Source organism: Mesoplodon densirostris, chromosome 6, assembly GCF_025265405.1.
Source record: "Mesoplodon densirostris isolate mMesDen1 chromosome 6, mMesDen1 primary haplotype, whole genome shotgun sequence".
In the NCBI taxonomy this organism is placed as follows: domain Eukaryota; kingdom Metazoa; phylum Chordata; class Mammalia; order Artiodactyla; family Ziphiidae; genus Mesoplodon; species Mesoplodon densirostris.
In genome coordinates, this window is record NC_082666.1 from 40,995,295 (window position 1) to 41,013,873 (window position 18,579).

The following is an 18,579-nucleotide window of genomic DNA, read 5'->3' on the forward strand; positions in this document are numbered from 1 at the left end:
CCCATTCCCAAGTTTGGCAGGGCTTTCCTTGTTCAGACAGAGGAACTGAAACCCACGTGGCTAGCCCAGTTTGCCTAAAACTGTCACTGGGACACTGACCACGCCATCATGTCCCATCTAATCCCTTTAGTTACCTTTTAAATGTGGTCTCATTGACACAGGGCCTGCACTCCCTTATGGAGGAAGCAGTAATAAAGCTCTCGAGTGAACTGAATAACCCCTCATCAGTTGGGGAATGTGCTAGCATTTTCAGTAGACATTGAAATCAGAGGAAAAGCTTTGACAAGTTTCAGGACAAGCTAACAGCACTCAAGGTTTCTATTTGTGGGCAGTCGAGGGGAGTAAGGGGCAGGAATGCACCTTGTAATTCTAATTTAAGATTGGTAACAACTCTGCCCTATGGGAGGACGATCAAGTCCTCTCTCCTGTGACGGGGGTCTGCTGAGCCGGGCCCTGTTGCTCGTGCTGCCCCCTGCGCTAGGCTGGGGCCTCCTCGGGCTGCCACAAAGCGTGCAGGGCCACTGCAGGGCTTCCCACTTCCGGCTGCATTCTCGACTGTCTGCTCTCATTTATGCCTTCTAGGGATTCAGCTGTTCCATCCTGAGTGGCTGAAAGAAACCTTCAGAAAACTTTCTAGAAGCTCATCAGTGATCCGCGGATGACATTGAATTCTTCCCTTCTGAAAGTCAGACTTAGTAACTCCTTTTCCTGAATGTCTTTAAAAGGCCCCAAGTGGCCTTGATGCTCCATAGACACTGTCTTCCATAGCAAAGTGCTCCTGGGAGATGGGAAGCAGCTTGCCTTCCCTGGAAACCCGACCACAGGTACTATCTAGAATCCTGGGTCTTATTTTGAGAAACAGCTTAGTAATGAGCATTCAAAATAAGTCCATAGTTTCAAGCAACACAGGGAAGGCATTCAGGAGAAAGAGATGGGCAGCGGTGGAGACATTTGCTGAGTGTGGGCCAGAGTGTCCCTGGGGAAAATGTGCTAGACAGACAGAGGGGTGAAGGCAAGTGGGCAGGAGGATGAAGGCAGGAATGCAGATGGAAAGGGCAGTGTTCAGATCACCTTTCTAGACTTAAGAGAAAGGCCCAAATCAAAGAGAAGAGTTGAGTAAGACTGGTTATTGAGGTGTATCAGGAAGAAGTCATTTTATGGCACTGAAAATGAGGAGTCTGCAGAAGTGACTTTAGTTTTCTGTAGGAAAAACAATGGTGGCTGTATTTTAAGAGACTGATATTTGGGGCAAGGAGTTTCCCACGTGAGGCTAGATTTAGTTTTCCCTTCCTGAAAAATGTTTTATTCATGTTTGCTACTTAATTCAGATTTTCCAGCTTTCTAACAGCTTGAGCTGATTGACCTAGCATGTAGAATATTAAAAAAAGAAAAGAAGAAATTCTACAAAAGTCTTGATGTGAAGTGTTTCTGCAATGCAACAAGGAATTCCTGCTTCTGTGCCAGGAAGGCCCAAAGTTGGCTGGACTTCTTAGGGGACAAAGCAACTGGCCCTGATATATATATATATATTTTTTTTTAAATAAAATTTTTATAAATTTATTTATTTACTTTTGGCTGCGTTGGGTCTTTGTTGCTGTGCTCTGGCTTTCTCTGGTCACGGTGAGCAGGGGCTACTCTTGGTTTTGGTGCGCGGGCTTCTTACTGCGGTGGCTTCTCTTGTTGCGGAGAACAGGCTCTAGGCGCGGGGGCTTCAGTAGTTATGGCGTGGCGCACAGGCTTAGTTGCTCCGTGGCATGTGGAATCTTCCTGGGCCAGGGCTCGAACCCGTGTCCCCTGCATTGGCAGGCAGATTCTTAACCACTGCACCACGAGGGAAGTCCCTGGCCCTGATATTTCAATGAACTATGCAATAAACAGTGACCTGCCATTCCACCACTTAGGCCTCTGTTCCTGAGATTTTGAGGGGAGACAGCATTCTCTCATTCAACAAATATTTATTTAGGATCTACCTACCATACGTCAGCTGAGGGTTGAACACAATGGTTGGCAGGCAAAGAGAGACGATCGTCAAATAAACTAATAATGTAGTAATTAAAGCCACTGATTTTGGAATCAAATAGTTCTGGGTTCAAATTCTTGGTTCTGTCTCTTAACAGCTATGTAACCTTGGGCAAGACACTTCATCTTGTAGAACTTCCATTTTCTCATCTGTCAAAGGGGGATGATGAAACATGCCCACCTCTGGGGGGTATTGTAAAGGTTATAGAGGATAAGTTACATAGCGCTTAGCATATAGCTACTGTTATTATTCTTAGCTATGTTTTGGAATTTAAGAATGCCCTTATATCATCAAAATACCCCTGTTGGGGTCTTACCTTGAGATATATCACTGAAGATTTTAGAATTGCCAGACAACGCAGAAAAATAATAGGACATGTGATGAGCCCTTGAGGTCTAGGGAGGGCCAGGTACCTGAGGTCTTAGGACATAGCAGAGATGAACAGAAGATTAGGGACACAAAAACACTCACTTGGAGCCACCTCAACGGGTTGACTCCCCTGTGCTCTGTTCTTGTGGTTTGACTTGGAGCTAAAGAACCTTTGTGCCCTTGGAGTTTCTCAACCAAACCAGCTTCCATCATCACTGCTTTTCCTTGGTCATTGAGCCCCCATATACGCAGGATGCACTGACATAGGTCAACTGTGGGTAGAATCTCTGGCAAAATGCAATGCTGAGTCCAGACCTTGCCTTGGTGAACCTGGATGACCAATGCTCCATCTGGGAAGCTGCTGTTCTTCTCCCTCTTCTCTTGAACATTCTCAGTAAAATAATAAGCTAGTCAAAAATGACTTTCTTGGGACTTCTCTGATGAGCTGTGGTTAAGACTGTGCTCCCAATGCTGGGGGCCCGGGTTTGAGTCCTGGTCCGGGAAATGGATGCCACGTGCATGCCGCAACTAAGAATTCACATGTCACAACAAAGGAGCCGACCTGCTGCAACTAAGATCCAGCACAACCAAACAAATAAATAAATATTTTTTTAAAAAATGACTTTCTTGAATTCTAGTGGGCCGATTCAATTTATCCTGGCAAACTGGACTTGGCAGCTGACATGAACGAACCGTTGCCTTAAAGTTTCAGCCTCTAGGTCCTGACTTACTCATAACCTAATGAAAAAGCATTGGTTTGTTGTAAAAGTATAAAGTATGTGAATGCTTCATTACCAAGTGGAACACTGAAACAAACCAGGTACCTGGTTTGGGAGCAGTGATTTCCTTATATCGTGTTCCTGGGGAAGGGACAGTAAGCCCACCCTGGTTTGTTTTCCTCCCATTAGCACTTTCACTGAGGAACTTGGTAGTGACTATTTTCAAGGATTCTCAGAGGGACCTTGGCCATTGTCCTCCCAGCAGTCTCTTCTGTTCCTTCTTACTATATTTTTAGTTAAAAAGCAAATAAAACAAGTGATCATTATGAAAAACTTAGAAAGTACAGAGAAGCAAAATGGGAAAAAAATGCATTCAAAATCCCACTGGCCTCTTGACACCAGTAGACAACTCGGAATGTACTGTTTACTCATGCACACTCTGTTTTGAGTTATGGCAGTTGCTCACTGTAATAACCCTTGTCCCCATTTTACAGAAGAATAAACTGAGGCTTGGAGAGGTCTGGGGACTTCCTCAGCTGACAGGCAGTGTAACCCCAGACAAGCCAGCATGCAGCACCACAGGACTGTCTCAGACCCAGATTGAAGGTTGGTGGTCATTAAAGATCATTCAAGAGAATTACAAGAGGACAATAGTTAATGCTTTATGCTTATATGACCTTTCTCACAGTCCAGGGGAACAGCACCCAAGAGCCCACATCCGTCCCAGTGCCCTACACCAGGTCATTCTAGATACAGTCCCTCACCCTCTGCCACTGTCTCCATTGAAACATTTCTTGAAAGGGCTTCCTGTGCTCTGTGACTCTCCTCTAACTTAAGGGGAAATCCTATCTAGGCTGATCCTAGAGAGGGTGGGCTCTACAAGGTTCCCATGTGCTGGCTTGGCATGGACAGGGCAGGTCACACATCGTGGAACGACCAAGGGTGGCAAAATAGACTGCCCATGAGACCCCAGGCCCTTGGCACAAACTTGGGGAGGAGGAGTGGCTCCACGAAGAATGAAAGAGACTAGATTTTGCATGGACGGGGTCCAAGCCAGATTTAAGAAGAAAGGAATATGATAGCTCTTGACAGTGTGGGAGAGTGACTAGGTCCAACGGCAGGGTTACATTCATGGATGAATCTGAAAGGGGGTAATTAGTTCCCAGAAAATGGAAGGAAGTGCAGAGGCTGGATGAAATCTGGAGAATTCAAGTTTCCAGTTTCTCCTGAGGCTAGTCCTACAATTCCAGTGGACACAACTTAACTTCCAGTCCTACTCAGACCCTAACAAGGATGAAGTTTGACAAACAAAAAAAAAGAACATGCCAGCCTCTCTGATGGGTTAGGACACTGTTGACGCATATCAGCTTTGGGTTCATGTTTCCTGGCAGGTGAACTCCCTTCCCACACTCCACTCTCCTCCGCCCTGAGTTCTATACACAAAGGGAACCGTTCTTGGCTGGTGCCCCATGATCTGCCTCACAGAGAATTCAATGAGCTCAGAAGGATCTAAACAGTCTGGGCACAAATCCAGCCCAGGCTGTGTCAAATGCTATTTTTAGAATGGCCAGGTCTTCATGACAGTGACCGCCTATACACACGGAGAGCCACGGGCCCATGAGCACATGGCTTGAGCTGAATGCAGTTGAAATGTGGTCCCCACAGCAACTTGGAGCAGTCCTCAAAGTACAATACTGTTTGCAGGGACTGGGTGGGTCACAGGCTGCTGTGTGTAAGATACACGGAGCGTGCTCTACCCCTGCTTGCTCAGAGCTCACGAGCGAAGATAATTCAGGCAGGCAGAAAGTCAAGGCTCGTCTGACGTACTTAAACTACAGTACCTGTAGCCGGACGTGTCTTGCTATTGTTACCGAAAGCTCGGCCTCTCTGTACACCGGTGCCCAGTCAAATCTTGGAGACGGAGTTTTGGGTGTTTGGGTGAAGTAGAAAAGGATAGCTTTATTGCTTTGCCAGGCAAAGGGGGACACAGCAGACCCTTGCCTCAAAAAACTATGTATAGGGCTTCCCTGGTGGCACAGTGGTTGAGAGTCTGCCTGCCGATGCAGGGGACACGGGTTCGTGCCCCGGTCCAGGAGGATCCCACATGCCGCGGAGCAGCTGGGCCCGTGAGCCATGGCCGCTGAGCCTGCGCGTCCGGAGCCTGTGCTCCGCAACGGGAGAGGCCACAACAGTGAGAGGCCCGTGTACCGCAAAAAACAAAGAAACAAACAAAAAAACAAACGAACAAACAAACAAAACTATGTATATGTCCCACCGCGGGAGGATTTGATGAGTGTTATATAACAGTGGTTCAAGGCTGGGATCTCTGATAAGACTAGGGTGTGAGCAGGGCCTGCCCTCCTTATTCTCGTCTCAGGTTGTTTCTTGGTTGCTTCTGCCTTGATGAGCAACTGTTCAAATCTGCCCTTTGGAACTCAGGGAAAGTCATGGAGGCTGAAGTCTTGCCTACAGGAAATGGGACAAAAGGGCCTCCGTGCCCGGCAAGCCCACAGGCTCTCACTCGGTTTCACTACTTCTACCCATTTCCCAGGCACTCACCACTGCCCTCCTAAGAGCAACCACCGCCGTTGTTCCCAACTTCTTTCTTGTTCTCTTGACAAGCTGGAGCCAGAGATCTTCCTTTACTCACCTGCTCACAGGGAAGCAAGCGTACTTTTCTTTATTGTGGTAAAATATACATAACACAATTTACCATTTGAACCAGTTTTGATTGAGTACATTCACAGTGTTGTGTAACCTTCACCACCACCATCCATTACCAGAAATTTTTCATCATCTCAAACTGAAACCCTGTACTCACTAAATGCTAACTCCTCAATCCTCTTTCCTCCCAGTCCCTTAATTTCAGATATGATGAGAACAGTATTTTGAAATGATAATGTTTATTTCTTGCTGACCGTCTTATATGCAACCCTCCCTTGATTCAGCCTGCAGTTTCCATTCCTTGGGAGGTGTTAGGATTATTAAAGGAGAAATGAAACGAAAAAGAGACAAATGTTCAGGCTTTGACTTCCAAAATAGGACTTTTGAGCTCCTGGCGTTCAATAAAAATCTGGAGATTTTTATTATAGAGAAAGGCAAATTGTCCTTCCGAAGCCCAACGCGTCCTGAGAAGCTGGGTGGCCACCTCCGATGTCCTGACTCCAGACCCTCTTGTCTTCCACGACACAGAAGAATCAGCAAGCAGCGCAATAACAAAAAATGTTTAAGTGGCTATTTTGGATGACAGTCAAGATTTCTCTGTAACCTGGAAGACAGAACAAGGATGGCAAGTGTCAGTGCACTTATGAATCAAAACCTGCTTTTGTAATTCTCCAGCCTTGGGGCTGTTGGAGCAGAGACCGACTGACCCTTGCCATTCCTGGCGGGGTCATGCCAGGCCACCCGCCTGACTTCCAGGTTTCTCCTAATGCTGAGATCCTGTGACCTTCTTTCCAGAGCAGCCAGAATTTCCATGCTTCCTAAAGCCTGGCCTTGCCTGGAGAACAGTAGGTGAGTTTTATAGTTCTCAGGGGATGGAATCAACATGGCCTTGAAATATTTCACAAGAAGGGTCCTGTGGGGCTCTCCCTGCACTTCTATACACAGCAAAGAGCAAAGGCTTCTGGACAAACAAAACAACAAACTTTAAGGCCACACTGCCCATGACCAACTGGTCACTAGTCTTGTGACATAAGGAGAAAATAAGGACCACTGGATCCTAAGGTTAGATTATTCAATTGAAAGAAATGTCCTTTGTCTAAGACTCTAACTTACCTTCTTTCCTTTTCTTTTTTTTGACATTACAATGTTTAAAAACTTTTTTTGCAATGACTGATGACATCATTTGGTAGCTGTTGCTGTTTCTAAGTGGTCTTTGCAAAACAAAGTGTCAGGCCCCCGTGACCTTTATGACATTTTACTAGTGCATGAAATTCTCAAAGTGGAATCACTGACAGTAATGCGTCTCAGGGTTCAAGAGTCAGTAAAACGAGAAGCTACTTATGATGGGAAAACAGCTTCAGGCTATAGCTTTTGGGGACAGAGAGAAGTAAAATTCACTTTAATTTCTCATTTTCAGGATGGCATTCTTGCCAAAATGATGAATGAGAATCAAATCGAGTCTGCCTTTGTCCAGTGTATGGAAAGAAAAGTAACATGTCATGAGGCGAAAGCAGTCAGCTAAATTCACAAATTAGAACCTTCTACAAAATAACCGGATTTGCATGTTTGCCCTGGGGCTGGGTGTTCTCTTCATGAAAGGGTCTTTAGTGGGGATCTTCACTGTCTACAGCCTGTTTTGACAGATAAGTTCATCCAGTAGTTTCCCAATATGCTAGACAGAGACCCAGCTGGACGGCTGGCTCCCAGGGTCAGCAATGTCTGTCGGCTGGAGAACTGGGACCCCTGAGCGGGATGGCAGGGGAGCCACACAAATAGAAGAGACCAGAGCACCAGGAAGTGCCTCCCCACTGACAGAAGCCTGCACAGAAACTCAGGACATCAAACCAGACTGAGAAGGATATCCACCATGACAACTGGTTAATGAGTGTTCACAACTGCACGAACATATAAAATAAGTCACTAAATGAGAAAACTCAACATGTCAGAAAATCCTACAGCTCATATGTGTGTATATATATATATATATATATATATACTTGATAGAGTTTCCCAGATTTGAAAACAATTCTCAAAATTTATATGGCATTACTAAAAATGAGTTTTGAAGCTGAGAGTTTTCTAAACAATCAATAACTATAATTATTAACTAATCATTTTCGTCTCTCATGATGGTGGAAAGACTGAATTTTCTTTCCATTCTTGCTAAAAGAATGATATTATAAAAGCTGTTATAAGCAGCAAAAAATGTAGTAAGAGAGCATCATAAGGTTAGTAGATAAAATAACGTTTTTCTGGGAAAATAGAAATCTAGACATTAGATTTCTATTTTCCCAGAAAAGAGAGCAACACAAATGCAATTTTTTACTCAGCAACAAATGCCTCTGTCCTTGGATTTTTAATTGTCATGTGACCACTCCCCACCCCCACCCCCAAATGTTTCATGTCTAATCCAAAATGTAGGGGGAAAATGTGCAAAAAGATGTTTATCCCAATTTTATTTATAATGGGGGAAAATGGTTGAGTATTTCATGGTAAGGAACAGTTAGTTCAATCAGGATATGACATCACTATTTGAGTATTATGAGCCATTAAAACGAATGTTTCTGAAGAGCTTCTAGTAACATTGAAAAAGAACTGTCATGTTACATTAAAAAAAAAAAGCAAGTACACCAGAAACTAATAGGATATTACACGTCAGTATACTTCAATTTTTAAAAAAGCAGCATATAAAATTGTACATTTTGTATGATTTCAGTTCCATTAAAATATTGTATGTCTAGGAAAAAGGTGAAAGGAAAAAAAAACTTTCATTGCATTGCAATTGCCCCGAAAGCCAAAGGGGCACTGTTGAGCCCCAGGGAGGGCTGGCATGGAAGGACCTTGGTTTGCTGCCTTTCAGCACAGAGGTGGGAGCATGGACTGTCAGTAATAAATGCCTGGCTTCTCCTTCCCATGCGAGTACTGGTCACAGAATCACGTGATTCAGAGGAAGCAGCCCTGGCCTCCCTCTAGGGTGACTGGCCTTCCCTTCTCGGAAGACAGGAAGGTCATCACTGACACTGGCTGTGATGTAACCCGAGGGCTGTGCAGAACCCCATAGGGCTCACACTGGAGGATGGCATGGAGTGGGGGGTAAGAAAATTCTTGTGATGCTCTGTTAGTCACCCCGGTTGTGGGAAATGGGTACTCATGGCTGAATCAGTGGCAATCCAGGCTCTTGGCCAGAAGAACAAGTCGTTATGGTCAGGGAATCCCTTACCTCATGCATCACATATGCATACACACACTTATACACAATACACACATCACACACATACACACACACACTTATACACATATACACACATGCATACACTCATACACAAACGTATACATGTATATACACAATACACTTACACACATGCACATACACAGTTACATGTATGCATGGGCACATGCACACGCCACACATACACATATACTTATGCAATATACTTGTGCACACTTGTGCACACACACACAGTATACACACATACACATGCACTCACAACACACCCACTACATTACAATATAAATACTTAGCAGAGGAGTATAAAGGGCCCCAGTTGTGGTCAGAGGGCCTGACATTTAGTCTAAATTGTTAATAATTGAACCATGCTGTTTGGTCTAAATCTCTTTTTTTTTTTTTTTTGCGGTACGCGGGCCTCTCACCGCTGTGGCCTCTCTCGTTGCGGAGCACAGGCTCCGGATGCGCAGGCTCAGCGGCCATGGCTCACAGGCCCAGCCGCTCCACGGCATGTGGGATCTTCCCGGACCGGGGCACGAACCTGTGTCCCCTGCATCGGCAGGCGGACTCCCAGCCACTGTGCCACCATTTCCTTCCAGCCTCCAAAGAGCATGGTTGAATCACACCATCTGTAAGATCTCTTTTCATTGTAAAATTCTGTGATTTCGATGGGACAAGACACATTATTCACCAGAAGCTTGTCCCGGTCCTTTTGCTGTACTGCTGACAGGAACCCCACAGGCTGAGTCACAGCCTTTGGCGCCTGGCCAGGCCACCCTCACCAAGCGTCAGCCCCTAGAGTGACGGGCATCAGAGTCTGATCCCAGGGAAGTCTCTACTGTAGGTACCTGTGAAGCTTCTTTCCTGCCCCTCCTCCCCACTCCCACACACTTCTTTGATTCTTCTGGTCCAAGAATTGCCTTGTGAACAAGAGTCACGGGCAACCTTCTGAGGCTGGGCGTTTCAGCCAGGACTAGCCGCTGTTTCCTGGGGTCATTTCCTGCTCCGCCACACACATTTCCAGAGATGCAGATGGAAGGGGGCTGACTACTCCTTCAGTCCCCTTTCAGGGGCACCTCCCTGACCAGGCGTTCAGTGGGGACAGAAGTTTCTGTCCCTGACGTGGCCCCTGCCTGGCAGCTGCTGAGTCCTCTCACCAGCATGTGACCCTTGGTTGCAATGATAAAAGTGACCTCAACCTCAGGTGGCCATCCAAAGCACGGTCACAGTCCCTGAAAATAGCCCCCTGAGAGCAAATTCCTCGGACAGTCGAGTTGAGCCCCAAGGCTGGTTAGGGGAGCAGGTGCCAGCCCACCAAGCTCTGTGTCCCTGTTGTGAGCCTGGAGCTGGCACCCATGATAGGCAATAGGTGCTCAGCAAACGTCTGGGGAATGATGAATCAGAGCATGTTACCCTCATAAATGGTGTGGCCTAAGTCGCCAAGAATCCAAAGTCCTGGGGCTTCCCTGGTGGTGCAGTGGTTAAGAATCCGCCTGCCAATGCAGGGGACACGGGTTCGAGCCCTGGTCCAGGAAGATCACACATGCCACGGAGCAACTAAGCCTGTGCGCCACAACTACTGAGCCTGCACTCTAGAGCCCACGAGCCACAATTACTGAGCCTGTGAGCCACAACTACTGAGCCCGTGAGCCACAACTACTGAGCCCGTGAGCCACAACTACTGAAGCCCGTGCGCCTAGAGCCCGTGCTCTGCAACAAGAGAAGCCACCACAATGAGAAGCCCACACATGCAACAAAGAGTAGCCCCTGCTCGCTGCAACTAGAGAAAGCCCATGCACAGCAACAAAGACCCTACAGAGCCAAAAAAAAAAAGAATCCAAAGTCCTTAAAAGACTGTTGGTGCCATCCGAGGTATGAATTCGAACTGAGAAACAAACAAACAAAAAAACTCCAAAACACTGAACAATCAACAAAAAAAGAAAAGAAGCCAAACAAAATTCTCACTGCTTCCTCCCATGATAACCATTTTACAGGTTTTTTAAAAATAAAAAATATCAAATCTTCTTAAAAGCAATCTTTCATTTTTTTAATCCCCCCTTCCCCATAGTAGGGGGCACAGGCTTTGCTGGGCTGCTCTGAACACATGGGTAGTACTGTATATTACTCAGCAAGCTTTACTGTTACTGGATATTTTTAGGTTCCAGCTTTATCTTTTTTCTCTTGTTCTTAAAAAATTGTGCTAAAATAAATATAACATAATTTTTTTTTCATTTTAACCACTTGTAACTGCATAGTGCAGTGGCAGTAAATACATTGACATTGTGTGCAACCATCACCACTATCCACCTCCAGAACTTTTTTCGCGTTGCAAAACTGCAACTATGCTTTTACTCTTAATGAAGCTTTTCAGCTCAGATCTACCCTTTGGTTTTACAGCCTGGCTGGCATCTAGCTGCTGTTGAGGCAGGAATAGCCAGGCCCAGCCTTTCATTTTGGAGTGGCTTTTCTGGGGTCACACCATCAGGGTTTGGTAAGACTGGTGTAGACTCTGGACACTGATAGGGCCACATGTAGTTTTATGGTTTCAGGAAATCCTGTAGTTTTAATTGTAAACCCCTTCCTGCAAAAAAGACCACCCAGAGTTCTGATTCTTATCCGAAGGTGTGGGATCCAGATTCTGGAAACAATCAGAACTCTCAGAAGTGCCCTCCAGCCCATGCCAGGGAGGCTTTGGGTCCCTGGGATGCTCTTGTCCATAGGGGAACCTCAGGTACCCCAGGGTGGCCACAGCTCCCAGGGGATGAGGAACCTGTTGTCCGAGTGCATTTTACAGCAACTCTAAGAAAAAGGGTCCATGAAAGGCTGCTTCTGGCTCCTAAGAAACTGTACCTTTTGATTCCCACTGTGGCTGCAGGAAGTGAGCTATGAACGGCCTGGTTTCTCCCCTTCTGCAGGAGGCAGAGCCGGCTACCCATGCTGGGGCTTTGCCAGGCAGTTTCAGCCTAACCAGAGTTCATGGCACTGAAGACTCTGAGATGCTGCCTGGAATGACCCCACAGCATTTCCCAGGGCAGGGCAGTGAGCTCAGTGGAACTTAAACTCTTCAAATTTGTGTAGTAATGATTCCGAAGTATGGCTTCAACATTCCAGGAGCTTAGGTGGTCCCATAGCCTTATGGACAGGCACCTGCTTAAAACAAAAGTATAAAGACTCCTGCAGTCTTCTGCTTCATTTGCACAGCATCCTCCCTCTGCCCCTTTCTCCTGTTAACAGGACTCCCTTCTTGGGGGAAACTGCTCCTTTCCCAACACTGTCCTAGGGTCCCCAGGGCCAGGCCAATCTTGTGACTCTCTCTCTCCCAACCACTGGGATGGCTCCATGACCCAGACTGGAGCAGTCAGAATCCTTCTTAGGGATTTTACTTACTGAGGCTGCCAGAGGCAGCCCTTGCCTCCTGGGTCTTAGATCCTGGTGTCAGATCCTGTGATATGAAGCACTTTTTTTTTTTTTTTGCGGTACGCGGGCCTCTCTCACTGTTGTGGCCTCTCCCGTTGCAGAGCACAGGCTCTGGACGTGCAGGCTCAGCGGCCATGGCTCACGGGCCCAGCCGCTCCGCGGCATGTGGGATCTTCACGGACCGGGGCACGAACCCGTGTTCCCTGCATCGGCAGGCAGACTCTCAACCACTGCGCCACCAGGGAAGCCCGTGAAGCCTTCTGAAGCAGGAGAGATGAAGCTGATGTTCGGGAGGGAGTTGACTCACGAAAAGGAGGTTCTACTCCTCTAAGGCAATCACCATTTCAATTTCAGTGTCATCCTTTTGACGCATATTTACGTGTAGCTTTTAATTTTACTCCATTAATATTTCTTTTCTCCTTATAAAAATAAGTCATGTTTATTACGGACCATTTAGGCAAAACAGAAATGAATTCTACTCCCACAACAGTAGAGAAAATCACCCACAACATTGTAGTCTTTTTCCTTCCAATCTTTTTTCTTTGCCCATTTTTTTTTTAAACCAGTCTTGAGATTTTACTAAAAATGGGTTTTGTCATTAGAGCTTTTGTCACTTACAGCTACCATGCAGGTCAAAACTAGGGTTTCTAGTTGATGGCCTGCAGTAGTGTGGTCTCTAAGTAAAGATGGGCGGGAAGGTATGTATCTTTTGTAGCAAGTTTTCTCTTGTTCCGCAGGAGCTCCCTCCACCTTTGTATAGGAATAGAAAGCTTCCTCTGTTCCCCCATTGCTGAGCCTGAATGATCCAATTTGGTTCGGGGGTTCACCCAAGGAAAATGGAAGGGGCCTCTTTTCTTTAAAGCAAAAATACACGTGAGGGGCTTCCTGGGTGGTGCAGAGGTTAAGAATCCTCCTGCCAATGCAGGGGACACGGGTTCGAGCCCTGGTCTGGGAAGGTCCCACATGCCGTGGAGCAACTAAGCTCGTGCGCTACCTACAACTACTGAGCCTGCGCTCTAGAGCTTGTGTGCCACAACTACTGAAGCCCGTGTGCCACAACTACTGAAGCCGCATACCTAGAGCCCGTGCTCCGCAACAAGAGAAGCCACTGCAATGAAAAGCCTGTGCACCGCAACGAAGAGTAGCCCCCGCTTGCTGCAACTAGAGAAAGCCTGCACTAAGCAACAAAGACCCAACGCAGCCAAAAATAAATAAAAATAAAAATAAATAAATTAAAAAGAAATACATGTGAAATCACCTGAGCTCTTTCTGCTTCCCCACAGCATTCCCAACTTTAGTAATAATTAAGTACCTAATAAACTGGGTTGATTTCCACCCCTGAGAGTTTAGGTTTAATCACTTTCTGGACTGGTTTGTCCCACGAGGTGGGGTACTGGCAAATGAAAACAAAACAAAGAAAAGGAATTCCTTTTGAATTAGACACCAACAAACTAATGCAACAAGCAACAGTTTATTTATTAAAAAAAACGGAAAAGAAAAAAAAAGAACTAAAAAGAAAAGAAAACCTTTTTTACTGCATCTTATAGATTAAGTAAAAATACCTGTATTAATATATATGTATATACATACTGCATATATATATATACATATGATATAACATTAAAATTACATGCTTCTCAGGACAGAAGAATTAGGACATGTTCCCTTATTTCGATTTAAAACTCTATCACAATTTAAAATCACTGCAAGAAAACTTGCTTCCTTTATTTTCGTTTTGAGACTTCAAGTACAGGAAGTTATCAAACCAGGATCTAAATGTGGAGAACCATCTGCTATGCACAAATGACAACAAACTGCCACAAATCATGAGTCGGGGGTCTTCTGAATTCTCACACAGGTCTTGGCTCCCTACAACAGTGTCAGCCTTCTACCTGAGATGACAGGGGATGATGAAGCGTGACAGTCTGCAGGTTCCACGTGGATGTTCACACTGACGTTGAAACAAAAGCAAACACAAACATGTCTTATCGTAGCAACAACACTGGCCATGAAATTGCTCTAGAGGAGGTTTCTTTCTCCCCTTTCCTTGTCAAAGGAAACATAAAAATTGCCAAAAAAAAAAAAAAAAAAAAAAAAAAAACCCTCGGGTGAAGCACCTCTGGCGATGATCAGCATACAGCAAGAGACAGAGAGGGAGCGTTTCTTTCGCGACAGCTCCGGGCTGACTTGGATGATTTCAAACACACCCTCTTCTGCAAAAGGCACTCACATATTGTCTGTTTATAAATCATACAGTGGGATTCCTTACATGGGAGTTTTTCCTACAAATATAAAAGAGATAAGCTGAGGACATGGTATAACAAAGAAAAAAGTATAAGAAATACACATTTTGGATAAATGTGCACTTTTTTTAAAAAAGGACAATCAATATAATAGTTTAAAAAAATTTCATTGAAAAGTTAGGAATTCCAGTAAAATTATCAGTAAGAAGCAAGGTACTAGAGGATGAGGGATGGAGGGAGGCTAGCTTTTCAAATGGCCAAAGGAAAGGATAGGGTCTGCTCTTAAACTAGAAAGACCATTCACACACAACGCAATGTGTGAGAGGAGGGAGGTAGTAGCAGAGAAATAGGTGAAGCGGAAGGGAGGGTGGCGTCCTTCAGGATGTGGGCGTAGGAAGGGACGCGCCAGAATCTGCAGTGGGAAAGATGGGCTGTGTTCCCCTTGCCTCTGCAGTTGGAAGAGACCCTGCCCAAACCAAAGGCTGCCCTCACCGGGACACGACCGAGCTAATGGAATTATAAGATGTGCCACTGTTGCAGCTTGAGGCGTAGGCCTCCTGGCCGTTGCCGTCGAGGTTGATTTTGAACACAGAGGACGCCTTCAGTAGGAAGTCCGCCGCATCCCGGCGCCCCAGCTCCCTCAGTTTGGACATGAGGATGCCGACCGTGCTCTCGGGGTAGGAGGTCCATTCCCGGAGCAGGGCGTGGACCGGGCTCGGGAGGAACTCCTTGGGAGACCCGTTATTGGTGTTGTACTTTGCCACAAGGTCGGGGAGACCCAAGTTCATGGCGAGAAGGCACCAGTCCTTCCCCATGGGATCGGGTGGGTCCAGCAGGCGACTGAGTTTCCTCCGGGTCAGGAGGTTCAGATCTGACGCATGGATGTCCATGCCCAGGCTGGCCTGTGAATAGACGTCGTGACAGCCGAAGCACATGATGCTGCTGAAGCTCTCCTTGTACCCGCCCATGGTGTTAGTCAGCGAGGTCTCCTTGAGGGTCTGTGCCCGGAAGAAGTCTCGCGGCTGGTAGATCATGACGGGCTCGTGGTGCTCTCTCAGCTGCTGGGGGCTCAGGTAGTGCTTCACCGTCAGCAGCCCGGGCAGTGTGGTGGCCATGACATTCTCGATGGTGCTGCACACCGAGTCCAGCAGGAGGCAGCACTTGATCTTTTCCGTCTCCAGACCGCGCACCTGGACCTCGATGCCCTGGCCGTGGTTGACCAGGAGCACCAGCAGCTCGGCCCCACGGTTGGCAATCTTGCAGCCGTTCACCCACAGGCGGATGTCCGCGTCTCCCTCCACGCTCTGCTGGTGGATCCACCTGCACAGGTTCACCTGCACCTTGTGAAAGATGCCGCAAGGGAAGGGTGTGACGTGCTCCACGGGGACGATGCGCACGCCGCCGTAGACCCGCACCTCGTCCTCCTCATCCGTCCATGACCGGTGCAGGTTGTCAGTCTTGATCAGGGCAGGGATGTCCACCATGGTACCGCTGCTCAGGTCCCGGGCGCAGATATCCATGGCATCAAGAATCTGCAGCAACTCCTCCACGTCGCTGTCGGGCACCAGGCGCTGGACGTCCTCCATGGTGTAGCGGCCCCGGTAATGGTGCAGGGCCCGTGGGGTCTCGACGGAGAGCAGCTTCCCTAGAACGTTGGTGCAGAGCCAGCGGGGGTCTAGGAGCAGCACGTCCTGGACGGTTTCACTCTGCATGATGTTGATCTGCCAGAGGGGACAACGGGAAGTCACACATAGGAACATAAATGGCCAGATGCTTCAGCTGCTCGGAGCACTAAAGGGCCTGAGCAGGGATGAAATCTGTGCAGATATTGTAAGGAATGACTCAGCACATTCATATGGACAGATCTCAAAAATCAATACTGAGCCAAAAAACCAGCTTGGCAATGTCATAAGGGAGATTCTGAAAAGACTACCTTTGACCCCTATAAAAGGTCAATGTAATAAAAGACAGAGAGAGAGAGAGAGAGAAAGAGAGGGTAGCCAAATGCAATGGGTGATTTTTGACTGGATTTTGAATCCCCAAATAAATACACAAATGAATAAAATTAGCTATAAATGAAATTACTGGGACAAGTGGCAAACACTTGAATGAGGACTATAAATTCAACAATAGTATTATATCAATGTTATGTTTCCAGGAAGTGATAATTAATTATATTGTGGTTATGTGGGAGAATGTCCTTCTCCTTAGGAGGTACAAGCTAAATTTTTTAGGGGTGAAAGGTCATGATGTTTGCAAAGCAAATAAATAAATAGAAGAGAAAGAGATAAAGCAAATGTTGCAAAATGTAAACAACTGGTTAAATTAGGTGTTCAGGATATGAGGAGATATTGTACTAGTCTTCCAACTTCTCTGAATGCTTGAAATTTTTCAAAAAAGATTCAGAATGTTACAATATTAGACTGTTAGGTAAATTTTTAACACACATACATATAAAAAAGGTCTAGAAAGATATGCTACCATGACAGTGGTTGGCCCTGGAGTGGGGAGAGAGGAAAGTGGCGAGAGGTGGCCAAAAGGGACTTAAGCTTTTCCTGTCACATTCATTTCTTTAAAAAGCAGAAGTCAGAAAGAAAAAAAAAAGTGACAAAAAATAGAAGCAACTTTCCCCTTTACAGAACACTTATCCATCCCTCCCTTCCCTCCCTACTCTGGGCTAGTTCTACAAAGAATGGTGATCCAAGGTGGACTCCGTTCTCACGTGGAGGCTGAGACCCTGGACCTGTTTGCACAAGAAGTACTTTTCTCCCCACAGTCTGGTTTAAATCTTTGAGATGCCTTGTAGATATGATTCTGTTCAAAATTGAGACTTAGAGTGTACATTTCTGGAATGTAGAGCAGTATCTACTTAATTTTTGATAAGGCATTTGGTGGAATACTGCCTGCAGTTTAGTCCTAGACACAACTATCTCCTCAAGGTCACAAAAGACAGACTGATAAACTGTCCCGTATTGGAGGAGACTAAGGAGACAGATGACTGAGTGCAGTGTGGGATCCTGAGCCGAAAAAAGACAGGACAACTGATGAAATCTGAATAAGATCCTTAGATTACTTACTAGAGGGCAGGAATAGTACTGGAGGAGGGGCTGGAGGCCAATGAGAATGGGGGCCACCTGATTTAGATTTCCCTTCTTTGTTATTCTGTCTTCATTTACTTATTAAAGTCTCAAGGGCAAGGAGGGATGTGATGCCAAATAATGTGGATTAATCACTATGAGCTAGAAAATTGCTGGCAAATGCCACAAGACAAGAGAATACTGTATTAAAAAGAGTGAGTTTATTATTATGGTTATAATATGTATTTTTATATCTAGCACTATATTACAAGGTAAGGTTTGATCCCTTGTTTATCCCCACCCTTGAATTCAATCATTTAAAGTACTGCTGGAGAGACCTTCAAGATGGCGGAGGAGTAAGACATGGAGCTTACCCTCCTCCCCACAAATACATCAGAAATACATCTACATGTGGGACAACTCCTACAGAACACCTACTGAACGCTGGTAGAAGACCTCAGACTTCCCAAAAGGCAAGAAACTCCCCATGTACCTGGGTAGGACAAAAGAAAAAAGAAAAAACAGAGACAAAAGAATAGGGACAGGACCTGCACCTCAGGGACGGAGCTGTGAAGGAGGAAAAGTTTCCATACACTAGGAGCCCCTTTGCGGGTGGAGACAGGGGGTAGGCGGGGGGAAGCTTCAGAGTCACGGAGAAGCGCAGGAACAGGGGTGCAGAGGGCAAAGTGGAGAGATTCCCATGCAGAGGATAGCTGCCGACCAGCACTCACCAGCCCGAGAGGCTTGTCTGCTCATCCGCTGGGACGGGTGGGGGCTGGGAGCTGAGGCTCGGGCTTCGGAGGTCAGACCCCAGGGAGAGGACTGGGGTTGGCTGAGTGAACGC

General features: G+C 46.3%; 1 protein-coding gene across 1 annotated transcript in view; it reads right to left on the bottom strand.

Annotated features, from left to right (window-relative positions):
- Positions 1-14,527: 14,527 nt before the first annotated feature.
- DAPK1 (death associated protein kinase 1) overlaps positions 14,528-18,579 on the bottom strand; it is a 214,836-nt gene continuing 210,784 nt past the window's right edge. Inside the window, exons 26-27 of the mRNA XM_060100587.1 lie at positions 15,151-16,379; positions 14,528-14,697 (exon numbers count right to left, since the gene is read on the bottom strand). Of these exons, the coding sequence (XP_059956570.1) occupies positions 14,664-14,697; positions 15,151-16,379 (1,263 nt within the window). The 3' untranslated portion in view covers positions 14,528-14,663. The remainder of the gene's footprint in view (positions 14,698-15,150; positions 16,380-18,579) is intronic.